Raw genomic sequence first — 17,944 nt, forward strand, 5'->3', positions numbered from 1 at the left:
AAAGGGCCAAGACACTAAAACCCCAACCGAAGAGGTTCTTCCCCCACCCCATCGCAGGGAGAACCTGAGGTCACCTCGCTCTTGCGGGCCGGCCCGGCTCCAGACGTCTACGTTCGTCTCACTAATGTTCTGGTCCCTCCGGCCACAGGGCGGATGGGAGGACTTCGATCCTGTCCAGGACGCGCCTCCGCCAAGGCCTGGTCCATTAGCGACCCCACCGCATCCTGCCTCCCTCCCCAAATCTGCGCCTGGAAACTGAGAACGAGATGTCCTTGGGGCGCCGGGCCCAGGCCTTTCCCCGGTTCCCGTCCAGTTCGAGCTTGCGCCTGCCCATTTTCCAGTTGCATCCATTAAGGCACAATCAGTTGTAATTGTCTGCACCTACCCTGGGATTCCGACTCCACCCCCGCCGCCCCTAGAACCCTGGGGCTTGGAAGTCTGTCGTCCCTGTCATAAAAGTCTGTTCACGCGTTGTTAATCCCTTTGAGGCACTGGGATTAAAGGGGAGAGATCCTACCAGCAACCTCCTTCATCCTCTCCCTCTTTTGGTGCTTTCTCTTTGGCTACAAGAGGTGACAGTAGCCCTGCTGGGGCTGGGGGGCTCCCGGGGACAAGTTAGGCTCTGAGCCCGCAGGTTCCCAGTACACAAACGGAGGAGCCCAGGAGGATCTCTCCGGGAGCCCACACTGGGACAGATGGCTCTGCGAGGACCTGGCCCCACCTGCTGGTGGCTTCTGAGTTAGAAAACTTCAAATTACAAAGTAGACTTGTGCTCCCGAGGTTAGAGGATCAGATCGAATCAGGAATTCAGCCTGGGGTCTGGAACTCGGTGGCTCAGCCTGGGAGTAGGGTCTCAGCCTCTAAATGAAGTTGGGATTCATCCCAGGTCGGCACCACAGTTGAGATGGAGTCTGACTGGGATAGAAGGCTTAGCAGAGGGGTCAGCCACCCAGTCGAAGTCCTGGGACTCAAACTAAGGTCCACAGGTCAGTCCTAATCTGAGGTCAATCCAGGCGGAAGCTCAGCCAGAGATTAAGGCTCAGTATAGGCTGAGGGTAGTAGGGGGTCGGGGAGTCTAGGTTTCGGCGGAGGTCAGGGCTCAGCTCCAGGTAGGGGGCTCAGGCTGGGGCCGGGTTTCAGCCTGACTCAAGACCAGCCTGGGATCTGGGGATGGGCCTCCAGTTGCCTCACTCCAGGACAGAAGGGTCCACCTAAGGCTGGTGACTCAGCCTGGGATCATGGGTCATCGTAGGGTCAAGATTTAGCTTGGGGCCAGGTTTGGGCCTCTCGGTGGATCAGGAAGATTAGGAGAACAGGACAGGATTTAGCAAATGCATGTGTTTACCAAAAGCCTGAGCTTTGGCTGGGAGCCACATCCCCGGGGTAAGAAAGGGGACGTCCGTCCTTAGGGATAGTGGGAAGTGTAGTTTATTGAACTCCCCATTGAGCTGTTTGCTCCCCCTGCGTTCTGGGTAATGTAGTTCTGAACGGGTCTGTCAGTTAAGAGTGGATGAAGGAATTCCCCTTTAGGGGCCGGATATTAGGTCCATCACAATTGGTTGGATGGACTGTTTATCAGAGTACATCCGGGGACAATCTTTCTAGTGATTGGTGAGCGTGGAGGCGGGGTTAAGCAATATAAACACTCCCATTCGGGACCCGGGGGTCCGTTTGGTGTCGTACAGGGTGCGGGCTCGAGAGGAGACGATTACTGATTGGTTGAGAGGGCTGAAAAAAGCTGAAGGGTCGGCCCCCACCGTGCGGCGATTGGCGGGCCTGAGGGCGTCAGAGGCGGTGTCGGGGGAGGCGTTGGCTTCAGAGATGGCAGTGAGCGAGAGGAGGGGGCTCGCCCGCGGGAGTCCCGCGGAGTGGGGACAGCGACTACTTCTGCTGCTGCTGTTAGACGGTTGCTCTGGGCGCATCCACCGGCTGACGCTGACGGTGAGTCCCGCCGCCCGGCGGTCTGGGGTGTGGGTCGCAGCTTTGGCCTGGAAAAGCCCCTGGCTTGGAGTGGTTTCGTCCGGATGGAGCGGTCCGGCGCCCCCCGCTTCCAGGCCCGGAGTGGTCTCGTCCGAGGATTCCCCCTTGGTCCTCCTGTTGGAGTTGCCTGGCCAGCCGCGCTGGAGTCTTGCCCCACCCACCGGGGAGGGGGGGTTTATCTCCGCAGACGGCGGACTCCGAGTCCTCTAAATTCTTGGGATTGCTTTTGGGACGCTAGGGACCCTTGACGCCACCCAGGGAAGTCCCTGGGGGTTCTAGAATGGGGTCCTCTGGGTACTCATTGGGACCTTGGGGGCTCAGTTGGAATCTAAAAATTTTCCGGGAGGTGAGGGCCAGGCACCCCAAGATGCGTAACTCTGCTCTCCGGGTGATGCTCACCCAGTGGGGAGACTTCCAGGTATCCCAGACTTTCGAATCCTGGACTCTCCGAACAGTGGCCAGAGGATCCGGAGCCACCCTGTCCCTGCCTGGGATTGGTCTAAGTTTATGGCCTCCAGAGCTGGCCCTCTCAACCTCTCCCGTCACCCTTTGGACCTGTCCTAAATATAGAGATACCCAGAGGGGCCCGAAGCCCTTGGGGGAACCTCATGCTGGAGCCCTGGGGCTGGGCTGGTGGGAAGTCTGAGCTGCCTCTGCCTTCTTGGTCTCTGGCAGGGGGAGAAGCGAGCAGACATCCAGCTGAACAGCTTTGGCTTCTACACCAACGGCTCTCTGGAGGTGGACCTGAGCCTCCTGCGGCTGGGCCTCCAGGAGACAGATGAGAAAGCCCCATTGGTGAGGGACTTTGAGGAGTTTGCTGGAGGAGGAAGAGGCGCACGAATTTCTGAGCTCCGCCCCCCTCCCACGCCCCCAATTCTGTATTCACATCCTAGCTCTGCCTCTCAGCCATGTGATCTTGGGCAAGTCCCTTGATCTCTCTGAGCCTCTGTTTCCTTATCTGTAACTTGGGAATAATAACTTTTCATGCAGTACGTGCTAGGCACTGAGCTGCGGGGAGGGGAGCCTACCAGTGAACAAGACAGCCCCAGTTCCTGCAGTCGAAATGAGAAGTTAGTGTTTATTGAATTGCCCGCTGGGTACCAGGTAGCATACAAATCTATTTCCATGAGTCTGTTCTGTCATAGCCACCTCTCAGGGATGCTGTGAAAATATTACACCTGTAAACCCAATTTTACAGGTGTTTACACTCAGAGGCATGTAGCTTCTCAGAGTCCAAGAGCCTGGATGTAGATCCAAGTGTGTTGGCTTCCAGAGCCCAAGGCAGGGCGCTATGAACATCCTATTGAATTTATTTTTTACATCAGCATTTTAAATGGGGGGAAACAGGTGGGCTAGGTCGAGGACCAGCGAAGGTCTCCCTGAGGAAGTGACATCCCAGTCAAGGGGCAAGGATGGTTAGGAGTTAAAGGAAGAGGGTTGGGGGGCTGGGCGCGGATGGAAAAAGTCAGTGAAGTGAGTGACCACGGAATCTCACGCTTAGTAGGCTTTCAGGAAATTCGAGGTTACGTTACTATTGCCACTGATAGAGGTGGCTTGGAGCTCCCTGCTGGTGTCCCTCACATCATCTCTTTTTCTTGCCAGGTGGGGTTCAGTCTGACCCGGGTTCGATCTGGCAGTGTTCCTTCCTATTCAGTGAGTGGAGGGGGCAGAGGTGGAGGTGGGGAGGGGGTGAGTGAGGAGGGGCAGGGGTGGTGGAAGGGGAGGATGGTCTGTCAGCATCTGGAACCCAAAGGTCCCTGTCCTTTCCCAGAGGGGGGAGCAGGAAGAGACCCTCCCTCGCCCGGGTGGATGGGGAGGAAGGCAGAGTGAGGCTGGACCAGTGGGAGGCGGTAACCAAGGCTCCCTGCTGCCCACTCTCTAGAGCCGGGACCCTCACGACTGTCCTCTCTGGAAAAACAGTAGCAACCTCCTGGTTCTCTTCCTCATCGACACCAAGGATCTGCAGTGAGTTGGGGGGCTGGTGGCTCCCCTTAAGATCCATCATGGGGGTTTCCCTGGTTGTGCTACCCACATGAGCTGAGGAGGTGGAACCAGAACCAGCCAGAAAGAACCTCAACTCCTTTGGAGAAAGCCACTCGCTTTTTTTTTTTTTTTGGCTGCACCACGCGGCTTGTAGGCTCTTAGTTCCCAGACCAGGGATTGAATCCGGGCCCTCGGCAGCGAAAGCACCGAATCATAACCACTGGACCACCAGGGAATTCCTGCCACTCGCTTTTTAATTTTGCCTTCAAGCCTTCTGATTATGGGAGGGAGAGAGGGGAGGAGTGCCCAGGGAGTATTAGGGTCTCAAGGCAGAAGACCCAACACAGAGGGGTGTTGTGAGAATTAGTACAAGTCATTTGTGCTCGTAGGATGCACTCTGTGCGCCAGGCAGCGTCGTAGGATCTTTACAGGTGTTAACTCATTGACTGCTCAGACTGTTATTATCCCCATTCTAAAGGTGAAAACACTGAGGCTGAAAACTGGGATTTGAATCCAGGGTCCAAAGATACTCTGTTGCCTCTCTGTATATAGAGCATTTTCTTTTTAAATAGTGTGTACTTCAGTAGAATGAGTGACTTAATGTCACAGGAAGTGACACCTAACCCTCGGTGCAGGCAGCTCAGGGGTGCAGCAGCCGTCTCGATGGGTGGTGGCCAAAGGCTACGACTTGGTGACCACTGATGGAGCCCGACGCTGAGCCCCGGAGGGCCCGAGGGGCCACTGAGCCCCTCAGCAGAGCAGGTGTGCCTCACCCCAGCCTTCACCCTCCCCGCCTCATCCCCCAGAGTCCAGGTACGAAAGTATGGGGAACAGAAGAAGCTGTTCATCTCTCCCGGGCTCCTCCCCGAGGCACCCTCCGAACCAGAGCTCCCGGAGTCAGAGCACAGGGTCACCCCCAAGCTGGATGGTGGTGAGTCAGGGTGGCCACGCGGGCACGGAGGAGCGGGCGGGCACCCATCACTCGGCTGTGTGTCTGTCTCTAAAGTCACCTGCTTGCCCCTGGCAGGGACCACGACTGCACCCGACAAGGCCAAGGTGAAACCCACAGGGTCACGAGGAGACCAGCAGGTATGGGGAAGCCAGGGCAGGAGGGAGGAAGCCCCGCCCCCAGGGGGGGCCGGCTGATGCTCCATGGAGGTCCTCTGTCCCCTCAGGGCATCGGTGGGAAGGACCAGGACCTGGTGTTGGGCCTGGGCCATCTCAACAACACCTACAATTTCAGTGTGAGTGTCCGGGGGTAGCCGCAGCCCCTCCCCTCCACAGAGCGGGGACCCCCCACGCTGAGACCTCCTCTCCCCTCTGTCTGCCCCACCTCCCAGTTCCACGTGGTGATCGGCTCGAGGGCCGAGGAAGGCCAGTACAACCTCAACTTCCACAACTGCTACAACTCGGTGCCGGGCCGGGAACAGCCGTTCGACATCACGGTGAGAGGGGGGTGAGGAGGATGGGTAGCAGGTTCGCCGAGCGCTCACTGCAGGCCAGGTTCTCCGTGTCCATTTGGGAGACGGGAGGACTGAGACTCAGAAACAGGGAGCCGGCCAGCGGGAGAGCCGGAGACTCACACTCAGGGCCCCACAAGTCTGGAGCTAGTGTGCAACACCCCTGCCCACCGCTGTCCCCTCCCCAGGTAATGATCCGGGAGAGGAACCCCGGGGGCTTCCTGTCGGCGGCAGAAATCCCCCTCTTCAAGCTGTACATGGTCATGTCCGCCTGCTTCCTGGCCTCTGGCATCTTCTGGGTGTCCATCCTCTGCAAGAACACGTAATGCCCTTGCCCCTGGGGGTTCCCCACCTCCCCTCATCACACCTTCCCAGTCCTACCCCTGACCGATGCCCTCCCACTCTCTTCTGTCCCTGACCCCGCTGCCAGGTACAACGTCTTCAGGATCCACTGGCTCATGGCCGCCCTGGCTTTCACCAAGAGCGTCTCTCTCCTCTTCCACAGTGTGAGAGCCTTGGGCCGGGAGCAGGATGGGGTGGGCTGGGGTCTCGGGGGCCAGGAAAAAGCCCCTACAAGCCACTCCTCAAATCTCTGCAGACCCTGGGCTTGGGAGTTCCATTTGTCCGTACATGTGTCCGTCCATTTTATCACTGTGGCCAGCTGTGCGTCCAGTCCTGTCCAGCTGTGACCGCCCACCTTTCAGTCTGACTGTCTGTGGGTCCAGCTGTGGCTGTCCACCGGGCTGACTGTCTAACTGTCCGTCCACCCGACTATGACCTTCCCTCCGTTGTCAAGGCTGTGACTGTCCTGCCATCTGCCCGGCCACCGTTCTGGCCGTGACTGTCCCTTTCTCAGTCCACTCACCATCCTGACCATGACCTTCTGTTCAGTCCACTTCTGGCCACCCATCCCACAGTGACTGTCCGTGTTCCCACACCACCACCATCCGCCCTCTCCGTCCCCCCGTCCATCTGTCTGACTACCCATCCGTCCATCCACCTCCAGATCAACTACTACTTCATCAACAGCCAGGGCCACCCCATCGAAGGCCTCGCTGTCGCGCATTACGTCACGCATCTGTGAGTGCCCTTCTCTGCTAGGGCCCGGAGGCGGGCAGGGGAGGCCTGGGCCCCCGAGCCTCACCACACCCCCTGCCCCCTCCGCCAGGCTGAAGGGCGCCCTCCTCTTCATCACCATCGCCTTGATCGGCTCTGGCTGGGCCTTCATCAAGTACATCCTGTCCGACAAGGAGAAGAAGGTCTTTGGGATCGTGATCTCGCTGCAGGTGCACATGGAGGCCCCGGGGTGGTCGGGTGGGCAGGAGCGCAGGCTGGGCCCACCCATCCCACCCCCCCGTCCCGCAGGTCCTGGCCAACGTGGCCTACATTGTCATCGAGTCCCGTGAGGAGGGGGCCAGCGACTACGGCATCTGGAAGGAGATCCTCTTCCTGGTGGACCTCATCTGCTGCGGCGCCATCCTCTTCCCCGTGGTCTGGTGAGGACCCCCACCCGACCCCCTCCCCTGCAGGCACGGGTGGACGCAGTGCTGACTGCCCCCCACATCACCCACTCCTTCCCAGGTCCATCCGGCATCTCCAGGACACGTCTGGCACTGATGGCAAGGGTGAGGCTGTGCCCTCGGCCTGCTCCTGGTCCCTCTTGCTGACCCCTGGATGCCCCTTCCATCCCCTCTGACTGCCTCTTCCTGTCTCTCCACCCCCTCACCATCCTGGGACATCCCCCTCCACACTATGCCCCTGAGACACTCACCCAAATGTCCTCCTGTCCCCAGCCCTTCTCCACCCCTGTCCCCTTCATCCCACCCCCAGCCTCCTTCCCTTGACCCCCACTCTCTGTGCCTACCCCTCAGTGGCAGTGAACCTGGCCAAGCTGAAGCTCTTCCGGCATTACTACGTCATGGTAGGAGCCCTGTGCGCGCTCGGGAAGTTTAGGAGGGGGAACGACCGCCCGTGGGCACAGGCACCGTAACCCCTCCATCTGCAGTCCCTCGGAGCCCCGCCCCCCTGCCCTCTGCCCATAACCCCCGGCCCCCTCCCCAGGCATCCCCAGTGGTCCTCAGCCCTGCGCCCACCCGTGTCCCTGCAGGTCGTCTGCTACATCTACTTCACACGGATCATCGCCATCCTGCTGCGGGCGGTCGCGCCTTTCCAGTGGCAGTGGCTGTACCAGGTGAGCACTGAGGCCCCAGGTGGGGCGGAGGGTGGCCCAGACGGTGGAGGTGGAGGTGGAGGCGGGTGCCTGACACTCCCACTCTGCCCCCTCGGCCCCCAGCTCTTGGTGGAAGGCTCCACTCTCACCTTCTTCGTGCTCACGGGCTACAAGTTCCAGCCCACGAGGGATAACCCGTACCTGCAGCTGCCCCAGGAGGATGAGGAGGATGAGGAGGATGTGCAGATGAAGCAAGTGTGAGCCATGGGGCTGGGGTGGGCGGGGCCGTGGGTGCAGGTGGGTGGAGCCTGGGGCGGGGCCAAGAGGCTCTGGGGTGGGTGTGGTGGGCTGAGTGGGCGGGGCCTGGCTCCCCTCGGCTCACGGACTCTCTCCTTACTGTCTGCCTGCAGAATGACCGATTCTGGGTTCCGGGAAGGCCTGTCCAAAGTCAACAAAACAACCAGGGGGCGAGAGCTGTTGTGATCACGTCCCTGCCTCGGACACTCCTTCCTCCCTCTCCATCCACCTCTCTTCACACATTCCCTGCTCTGGCTTCTCCCAAAGAGCGTGTGGGGAGGAGGGCGCCGGTGCTCCCTGGGACCTGAGTTCCTGGAGCCCGTTCAGAAGAAGACAGACAGTCCCCCTCCCTCACAGATGCTGAGCACCGTGTCCCCACTGGCAGCTGTACAACAATGACCGATCTGTATTGCTACCCCAGTTTCTTGCCTTTCTGGGGGTTGAGAGCTAATGCAGAGGTTATGTTTGAAACTGAGAGATCCTTGGGGGGCACGGGGCGGGGAGAGGTTGCCGTATCCATTGCTTTGCACATTCAGTAAATGTTAATTGAGCGACCGCTGCGTGCCGGGCCCTGTGCTGGGTCCTGAGGACAGAGCAGTGACCAGGCCTGGGGAATCAGACGTGAGCAGAGAGAGTGGGGAAAGACGCAGGCCCAGATGAGGGGACAGCGTGTGCAAAGGCTGGAGGGGAGAAAAGAATGGGGATTGGATGACTCACCAGTGGCTCGGGCTGAGTGCTGTATGCCACACCCTATTCTAAGGCTTCCAGGGTCTCTAACTCTTGAAAAGCTTATGAGGCACAGAAAGGTTATGTAACTTGCCCAAGGTAACACAGCAAACAAGTTGTTAGAAGACTCAGGACTCAAAAACACCAGCAGCCTCGTTCCAGAGCTGCCCATTCCCTCTGCGTGCACTGCCCCTCTGCACCTAGACTCCCTGCCACCAAGCCTCTTGACCTTGCCCCCATTTGCTGTGTGACTCTGTTAAGTGGTTTAACCTCTCTGTTTCCTTGCATGTAAAATGGGGACCCCATAGAGTTGAGTATCACACATGATAATGGGAGTCTGGTTCAGCACAGTGCCCTGCAACACAGCCTGACCTTTCATGGATTTCTCTGAACCTTGAGGGGTTCAGATTAGAGATGCACCTGTAACACACCTGCACACACACCTGTGGGCGGACCGCCATGATGCATTTCTTCCCCCGCCCCCCTTCACTCTTTAACTAGAATGCTCTGAACCTATTTTGCAGCTCTGAAAAATACTCCGTGGTGGGGACCACAGGCATGGGCCAGGGGGAGGGAATCAGGCTGGGGTCAAGGCTTCCTGCAAGCGGAAGTGTGTCTAACCAGGGCCCAGATGAATATATAGCCCAGCCAGACAAAGAAGGAAGTGGGAAGGCATTGCAGACTGAGGAAATTATGCAGCAAGGCAATGCCCAGAATAGCTTGCAAGCTCCACTGCAGGTCTGGCTTGGCCAGTGGGAGGGCAAGAGCAGCTGGCAGAAGCCTAAAAGCAGGCAGACACACTTGGACTTGATTCTGGGGCCCACGGGAGCCAAGGAAGAGTTTAAAGCAGGGCGGGACGTGGTAGTACAGGGATGGTGTTTCACCCCACGTGCATGCTGGGGAGGGCAGAGCCGTGGCTCTCCCAAGTTGTCCCCACCCTAATCCCCAGAGCCTGTGACTATGTTCCCTTACTTGACAAGAGGCACTTGGCAGGTGTACTTCAATTAAGAATCTTAGAATGAGGCATGATTCTGGATTATTCGAGTGGGTGCGTTGTCATTACAAGGGTCCTTTTAAGAGGGAGGCGGGAGGGTCAGGATCAGAGAATGAGATGTGATGCTGTAAACAGGCTAGCGTGATGCGCTTTGAAGATGGAAGAAGGGGCCGCTAGCCAAGGAATGCAGGCAGCCCCTAGAAGATGGAAAAACCCAGGAACGGATTCTCCCCTAGAGCCTCCAGAAGGAACTCAGCCCTACTGACACCTCAGTTTCAGACTTCCGCCCTGCAGAGCTGCAGTATAATAAACGTATTGTTTTAAGCCACCGGGGTTGTGATCATCTGCTACAGCAGCAGTCAGAAACTCATACAGTTTAGGAGCACAAACTCTGGAGCCCAGCTGCCGGGTTCAAATCTCCGTTCTTGGGCTTCCCTGGTGGCGCAGTGGTTGAGAGTCCGCCTGCCGATGCAGGGGACGCGGGTTCGTGCCCTGGTCTGGGAAGATCCCACATGCCACGGAGCAGCTGGGCCCGTGAGCCATGGCCGCTGAGCCTGCACGTCCGGAGCCTGTGCTCCACAACTGGAGAGGCCACAACAGTGAGAGGCCCATGTACCGCAAAAAAAAATAAAATAAAATAAAATAAAATAAAAATCTCCGTTCTTACCAGCTAGAGGATCTTGGGCAAGTGGCCAAAGCCCTCAGTTTCTTTATCTGTAAAACGGGGATAGTAATAGCACCTAAGCCATTTGGAATAAACAAGCTAGATGCATAAAATCGTTAAGATGCTGTAGCTGAGATTAAGAATCACAGTCATTAGCGCATATTCCTGTATCATGCATCATAATTTTATAGAAAGAATGCAAAGGTGTGTTTTAGAAAAAAAAAAATTCCCAGTTACTGTGGACCAGATGACTTGGAAGACGTGAGTTTACAGCAAGGAGGCCGGGGCCTTAGGGGTGGAGAGGAAGGATGGGTTGGGAGAGACAGCCTAGGGGTCACAGGGCTGCTCACAGGGCATGAGGGAGAGGGAGGAAGGGGGGGACCCTGGCTTGGAGGCCCGGAGGGACTGTCACCGAAATAAGACAAGAGAGAGGAGGAGCAGGTGTTAGTAAAAATAAAATTCAGGTACATTGTGCGCTGGCCATGTGCTGGGCACTGGACTCAGCTAGCCCGATGCCACGTGCTGCCACCCCAAGACTCAGAGGGAGGTTCCATGGTTGTGAATGTCTAATTTACACATGAGGAATCGAGGCTGGGAGAAGGCAGAGCTGCACTCAAAAGACCTCTGGCCTGGAATTCCCTGGTGGTCCAGTGGCTAGGACTCTGCATTCTCACTGCGATGTCCTGGGTTCAATCCCTGGTCGGGGAACTAAGATCCCACAAGCCCTTGCCGCGCAGAGCCCCCCAAAAAAGGGTCCCTGGTGCCCAGGCCTCTGCGGGGGTGAGAGGGTGGAGGGAAGGAGCCAGAGGGCAAGTGGATGGGTTTAATCAGGTCAAGGTTAACCACAAGTTAATGAGTAATGATTTGGGAGAGAGGGGGAAGTCCAGGCTGCTGGTGGGGCGGGGAAGAGGGGGGTGGGGGGTGGGGGTTGGAAGGAGGACCTGGCTCTGGGTCCTGGAAGAAGATTCCCAGAAAGCAGTATAGCACCCATCCTGGAACCGGCGGGGGTCGTGGGGAGGGGGAGGGGGGCGTCTCTGCTGCTCCCTGGCATGGTGGTGCCTGTATGGGGAAAGGGTGGGGATAGGGTGCATCCGGAGATAATGGCACTGAGGCAGGTGTGGAAGAGGGGAAGGGGGCACCTGGGCTCCCCCCACCTAGAAATCATGCCCATTTTCCCCTTTATTCTCTCTTTGCACCCCAGCTAGGGTTGCCAGACACAATACAGGATGCCCAGTTAAATCTGAATTTCAGGTAAATAACAAATACTTTGTTGGTATGAGTTTCCTAGAGGGAATTCCCTGGCAGTCCAGTGGTTAGGGCTCCGCATTTCCAGGGCAGGGGGCCCGGGTTTGATCCCTGGTCGGGGAACTAAGATCCCGCAAGCAGAGTGGCACAGCCAAAAAAAAAAAAAAAAAAAAAAAAACGGTCTCCTAGATATCCCACTTAGAACCTGCCCAGCAGCCTCACTCTCCCTCGGTCCACACCAGGAATGCATCTTTCTCTTTCTCCCCTGCTGGCTTATCTTGCCCGCCTCCCCCCTCCCAAACTTCTGGGTGCAAATGTCCATTCCCCAGGAAAAAGCCTGGAAGAATTCCTCTGGCTTCCTTCCCTTCCAGGAGACCTTGGTCCATTTTTACCTCCATCCCTCTGGTCAATTCTTGGAGGTCATGGGCAGGACCCTTCCCAGACCTCCACCACCATGGCCATGAGCCTTCCCTCCAAGCCCAGGGCTCCAAGCCATCTATGTTCCCTTAATTGTCAAAAGAGCAGGAACTACCATCAGTCCCATTGCTCAGATGTACTAACAGAGGCTCTGGGGTAGGATCAGCCAGCCTTGCAGGGAAACCGAGGCCAGCAGGAATTCCTTCTCAAGGTTGTAAAATCACAACCCTGAATGCTTAAGGATATAATGAAACCAGGAGACTGGATGGGTATTTTTGGGGGGGGGAAGGGGAGGAAGATAAATATTGGGGTTTGGGGGATCCTAGCAGGTGGCTCCCTTCCCAGTTTCAGAGTGGAACCCCATATCTGGAGAGCAAGCAGGTGTTTGCCTCACGCTCCTCCTCTTCCAAAGAAGGGGTGTCGCAATCAAAGCCGACAGAAGCCAAGTTTGTTCTATTGCTCCATGCCTCCCCCTACTTGGGGCATGGGGGCATGACCAGGAAAATGGCATGGTTTACAGGAAATCACAGTGAGGTCCCTGTTAACCCCTTCAAGGAAGCTTTGGAAAACAGCCCTCCAGGGGTCTGGATCCCCCCATCAGCACACCATCCCCCTCCGACACCTGGCTTCACATCCCCCCTTCCGCCAGATGCTCAACTTAAAATCAAATTAAAATGACAGAGGCAAAAATACAGAGTTTTGCCAATATGCCCTCAAGGAGAGGCCATGAGGAAATTGGCGATTTTGTGCAGGGCCGCAAGTATGCAAATCAGTATAATAATGGAGGGGAATTGAGCGATATCTAGCAAGATTACCTTTGCACCCAGGCTTTGATCCAGAATTATCTCTTCTCATTGCGGTAAGAACCCTTTGAAGTTGCTGCTGTTAGAACCCTACTTTACAGGAGGAAACTGAGGCTCCGGTGGATATCAGTAAGTTGCCCAAAGTTGACCACTTAATAATCATGAGAGCTGAGACATAATGCAAGCTCAAGATTACTCCCTGGAGGGAGCATGGTTTTGTAACCATAGGAAGTCTGTCTGTCCATCAGTCTGGTCATTTCCACACAATGTAATACTAGGCCGTTGCCTGTAAGAACAAGGAAACTCTCTGAGCACTGATATTAAACAATCTCTAAGGTATACTGTTTATGAAAACGCAAGCTGTAACGCAGGGAGACCAGAAGGAAGTGTTTAGAGCTTGCTGATATTTGTTTTTAAAACGTGTGACCATTTGTAAACACATAAGATACCTCTGGAAAGAAACACAAGATTTGGTTACCTGGTCATGCCTGAGACCCTGATGCCTAGCGATAGAAGCAGAAGGAAGGTTATTTTTAGATGCTGAACCATATAAGTATGCAAAAAGTTAAATATATTTTTAAATAATAATAATACCCTAAGAGGTTGCTGATGTAACACAAAAGCTAACCATGGGACTTTCCTCAATTATGACTTTTATAAACCATCATAGCCACCCAGGCCTCTTTTTTTCTTTTCTTTTTTTTTTGGCCACACCTTGAGGCATGGGGGAATCTCAGTTCCCCGACCAGGGCTTGAACCCGTGACCCCTGAAGTGGAAGTGCTGGGTCTTACCCACTGGACTGCCAGGGAAGTCCCACTACTCAGGCTTCTTCTTCTTCTTCTTTTTTTTTTAAATTTTATTTATTTATTTATTTATTTATTGGCTGCAATGGGTCTTCGTTTCTGTGCGTGGGCTTTTCGCTCGTTGCGCCAAGCGGGGGCCACTCTTCATCGCGGTGCGCGGGCCTCTCACTATCGCGGCCTCTCTTGTTGCGGAGCACAGGCTCCCGACGTGCAGGCTCAGTAGTTGTGGTTCACGGGCCTAGTTGCTCTGCGGCATGTGGGGTCTTCCCCGACCAGGGCTCGAACCCGTGTCCCCTGCATTGACAGGCAGATTCTCAACCACTGCGCCACCAGGGAAGCCCAATACTCAGGCTTCTTGATGAGAGGAGGTGAAGGGAGCTCCAGGCTCTCCTTGCCCTAGAAAACATTCTCACCTGGATGGTGAACTCCTACACATACTTCAAAGCCCAGCTGAAATGTCCCCTCCTCCAAGAAGCCTTCCCTGACCCCCCCAAGAAGCTGAGCTCTTCTCCACTGGGCAAGGCACTCCATGGGGCTAGGAGCTTTGGTGCTGGACTCTGACCCCCACCCCCACCCCAGCATGGAAGATTCTAGAAGTGGGACTCCAGCTGCCAGCATAGAGATGGACTCACAGGGAGGGTTTGGTGAATAAAAGCACAGCCAAAAGTGGACTGAGGATCAGGCCCACATATCTGGGGTGGGGGGGGCCCCTCTGTCCTCAATTTTCCTCTACTACCAAGTGGGTGTGACAGGGAAAGATCCCTGTTCACCAGCTGGCCTTGACCCTGAGGGAGCCCAGGGCAGGAGGCTGTTGTGTTTCTGTTGCAGGAGGACATGCCCTGGGGTTACTTACCCCAAGCTCATGCTGCCCCACAGACTTAAAAACTTAGGAAATAGTATTGAGAAATCTGGGGCAGTACCAGAGAGGGGGGAGCCCGTGGGGAGTGGAGGGCTGGGCTGAGGAGGGAGAAAGTCGGGAGCTAGATAAAAGGCAGCCTCCAGCAAGCTCTGCTCACTCCTCCGCCCCCCCCATCTCTCCGTCCCTCTGTCCCTCTGTCCCTGCACTGTCCTGGCACCATGCATCCCACCTCGGGTCCCAGTCTGCTGCTGCTGCTGGCCAGTCTCCCCCTGGCCCTGGGGGACCCCATGTGAGTAGTCACAGCCCGACCCCAAACCAGGCTGCTTCTGAGATGGGAGTGGGCATTTGTGGGTACAGGTCTCTGCAGGTTTAGGGCGCATGCGCGGTGTTGGGTGATTCTGTGGACGGGAAGTTTGGACTTCATAGGATCTGGGAGTTTGTAGTTTCAGGATTTAAGCGTTTAGAGATTCTCGTATGGGTGTATGTGAATGACGAGGTGGAGTTGGTTGTATTTATAGGTCTTGGGTGCTAGAGGTTTAGGGAGAAGTTTAGGGTGTTCCAGGGTTGGGTGTTTATAGAGACTTGGGGTGTTTAAAGATTTAGGGGTTAGGGCTCCCAGTGGTTTTGATTGGGAGGTTCAGGAGTTGATGGGATTTGAAGCCCCTGAGCTGTCTACCGGTCACCCGATCCCCTGTGGGACCAGGGGCTGAGGCAGAGCGCTGACCCGGATAGGGCTGGAATCTCGGGCTCCAGGCGTGACAGCTCCATGCCCTGTGCTCCCCTCCGGCAGGTATTCCATGATCACCCCCAACATCCTGCGTCTGGAGAGCGAGGAGATGGTGGTGCTGGAGGCCCACGAAGGGCAAGGGAATATACCAGTCGCCGTCACCGTCCACGACTTCCCGGCCAAGAGACAAGTGCTGTCCAGCGAAAACACCGAGCTGAACAGTGCCAATGGCTACCTGGGCACCGTCACCATAAAGGTGGGCACGCACGGGAGCCCAGCCCCGCCGACACCCCACCCCCTCTTTGAGCGCTCCCCCTGCTGAGCCCCTCCTCCCTCTCTGAGCCCCACCCACTCTATCTGAGCCCGGCCCCTTCTGTCTGAGTCTCCTCCCCATTCTGAACCCCTCCCCTCTCGGAATCTCCGCCCCTTTTGAGTCCCTCCCTTTGCTGAGCCCCTCCCGCTGCTTCTTCCAGTGCTTTCTCTGAGGTGCCTCCACCTTTTTTTTTTTAACTTTTTATTTTATACTGGAGTCTAGTTGACTAACAATGTGATCATTTCAGGTGTACGGCAAAGTGATTCAGTGATACATATACGTGTATCTATTCTTTTTCAAATTCTTTTCCCATTTAGGTTGTTACATAATATTGAGCAGAGTTCCCTGTGCTATACATAGCCCCCTTATCTCTCTCAACTCCACCGCCTTCCAAGCCGGACCATCTCTGAGCCTCGCACCCCATTCTGAGCCCCTCCCCTCCAAGCCCCTCCCCCTCCAAGCCCTCTCCCCCTTCAGAGCCCCTCCCCTCTCTGAGTCTCCTCCTCTTTCGGAGTCCCCTTCCCGTTCTGAGCTCTCGCTCCTCTGAGCCCCCTGTCTGATTCCTCCTTCCTATCCTTCGCTCTGACTCCCACCCGCTCTCTTGCCCTTGCCCTCTCTCCAAGTACCCTTTTTTTCCCCAAACCTAGGCAAACAAGGGAGACCAGGAGTGATGGTGGTCAGGCTCTGTTGTGAAGAGGGGCAGGTGTGGATCCAGCCAAAGGCAAGGGGCCCTAGAGCAGACCCCTAATAATCCCCTGGTTCATGCCCAGATCCCGGCCAGCAAGGAGTTAAAATCAGACAGGGGGCACAAATTCGTGACTGTCCAGGCGGCCTTCGGGAACGTCCTGGTGGAGAAGGTGGTGCTGATCAGCCTTCAGAGCGGGTACCTCTTCATCCAGACGGACAAGACCATCTACACCCCAGGCTCCACGGGTAAGGGTCTGGGGGTGGCTGGAGAGGGCCGGGGGCAGGGCTGGGGGGAGGGGCAGGGCCTCACCCAGCTCTCCCTTTCTCTCCCGCCTCGTCTCAGTCCTCTATCGGATCTTTACCGTTGACCACAAGCTGCTGCCCGTGGGCCAGACCGTTATCGTCAGCATTGAGGTACCAGCCAACCGGGGCCCCAGACGTACCCGGGTCAGAGACTCGGAGAGAGACAAAGAGATAGAGACAGAGAAAGAAGACACCGGCAAAGGCCCAGCAGCAGAGACCTAAAGGCAAAGAAATATGTAGAGGCACACAGATGGGGAGCGGGGGCGGGGACCCAGGGAGACTACGTGGAGAGATGCTTGCGCCCGTGGATCCTGGGTCCCGATAAACCCCTGGTCACTGACTCTGGGCAGGTCACTTCACCTTTCCAAGTCTCCGTTTCCGCATCTGAAGATTGGGATAATGACAGACGCTAATTCTATGTAGTCTGTTCCGGCTAGTGCAGCCAGAGGGCGCTTGTGAGCACCCCGCCTCTGCCCGCAGCGCTCCAGGGCTCCCACCTCCCTCGGGGTAAAAGCCCAAGTCCTCCCCGCTGCCCGCTAGGCCCGGCCCTACATACCCCGTCCCCTCCCTGCCCTCACCTCCTCCCTGTCTCCCCCTCGCTCACTCTGCTCCAGCCACACGGGCCTCCTCACTGTTTCTCCAACAACCCAGACAGTCTGCCCCGGGACCTTTGCACAGGCTATTCCCCCTACCCAAAAAACCCTCTTCCTCCAAATTTCCACACAGCTTGCTCCATCACCTCCTTCAAGTCTTTGCTCAAATATCACAAGTGTCCCAGTTTTACAGTGGGACCCCTCTGAGCGCCCCATAAAATTGCAACACCCCCCTCTCTCCCCAGCCCCCCAACCCCCCCCCCCCCCACACACACACACACGCACTTACTCCCCTCTCATTTTCCCTTCCTCCACTCTTATTTTCCTTCCGGGCCATCTCCCTTTAGCATCTTCTAAATTGGATTTATTCATTTGTTAATTGCACCTTCCCCCAACATCCATGGAACCTAAATTCCAAACGGAAAGGGGTGATCTGTTGACACCACGCTGGGCAGGTAGTAGGGTAAATAAAAACTTACTGCAAGAAGGGAGAGAGTGAAGGAGAGGGGAGAAAGAAGCAGGGAGCGATGGGCAGGGAAAAACAAGTGTAGGAGGAAGGGACAGAGAAGGAAGGGAAGGAATGGAGCATGTGCTCCCGAAGATCACGGGATCTTCGTGAGTATGTACTGAGATCACACAAACCTAACAGGGACCAGGTTCTGAAGGCTGTGAGCTGGCTTTAGGGACTGTGGGATCTGCGGGGAACAGAGAACACAACACACACCTCCTCTAAAGGCACAGAGCTGCCCGGCTCCCATGAAATGTCACCTTGTGCCAACAGGAGCACGTTATCCACAATTACCCCAATTTCCAAGAGAAGCCAGAATACCAGATTTCTATGTGATGTCTCCTGTCGTTTAACTGTTGGCAACGAATGAAATCACATATGTATTAGGTCAAGCCACGCGACACTGCTATG

General features: G+C 56.2%; 2 protein-coding genes across 7 annotated transcripts in view; both read left to right on the plus strand.

Annotated features, from left to right (window-relative positions):
- Nucleotides 1-763: 763 nt before the first annotated feature.
- Nucleotides 764-8,305, plus strand: GPR108 (G protein-coupled receptor 108). 6 transcript variants are annotated; one of them, XM_067032998.1, is made up of 19 exons: nt 764-986; nt 1,686-1,941; nt 2,656-2,775; nt 3,583-3,633; nt 3,863-3,945; nt 4,770-4,894; nt 4,991-5,052; nt 5,139-5,207; nt 5,304-5,408; nt 5,612-5,745; nt 5,854-5,929; nt 6,430-6,503; nt 6,592-6,709; nt 6,789-6,919; nt 7,005-7,048; nt 7,295-7,344; nt 7,531-7,614; nt 7,717-7,850; nt 8,004-8,305. In XM_067032998.1, exons 2-19 carry the CDS (start codon nt 1,822-1,824, stop codon nt 8,074-8,076), a joined length of 1,653 nt encoding a protein of 550 aa, XP_066889099.1. In that variant the 5' UTR covers nt 764-986; nt 1,686-1,821; the 3' UTR covers nt 8,077-8,305. The 6 variants fall into 6 exon arrangements, with proteins under 6 accessions (XP_066889099.1, XP_066889097.1, XP_058918626.1 ...); XM_067032996.1 differs by having other exon boundaries at nt 770-986; nt 4,970-5,052; XM_059062643.2 differs by lacking the exon at nt 764-986 and having other exon boundaries at nt 1,673-1,941.
- A 6,207-nt stretch (nt 8,306-14,512) lies between these two features.
- Nucleotides 14,513-17,944, plus strand: part of C3 (complement C3) — a 35,392-nt gene continuing 31,960 nt past the window's right edge. The window contains exons 1-4 of the mRNA XM_059062669.2: nt 14,513-14,691; nt 15,193-15,385; nt 16,213-16,375; nt 16,473-16,543. Of these exons, the coding sequence (XP_058918652.1) occupies nt 14,621-14,691; nt 15,193-15,385; nt 16,213-16,375; nt 16,473-16,543 (498 nt within the window). The 5' untranslated portion in view covers nt 14,513-14,620. The remainder of the gene's footprint in view (nt 14,692-15,192; nt 15,386-16,212; nt 16,376-16,472; nt 16,544-17,944) is intronic.

Source organism: Kogia breviceps, chromosome 4 (assembly GCF_026419965.1).
Source record: "Kogia breviceps isolate mKogBre1 chromosome 4, mKogBre1 haplotype 1, whole genome shotgun sequence".
In the NCBI taxonomy this organism is placed as follows: domain Eukaryota; kingdom Metazoa; phylum Chordata; class Mammalia; order Artiodactyla; family Physeteridae; genus Kogia; species Kogia breviceps.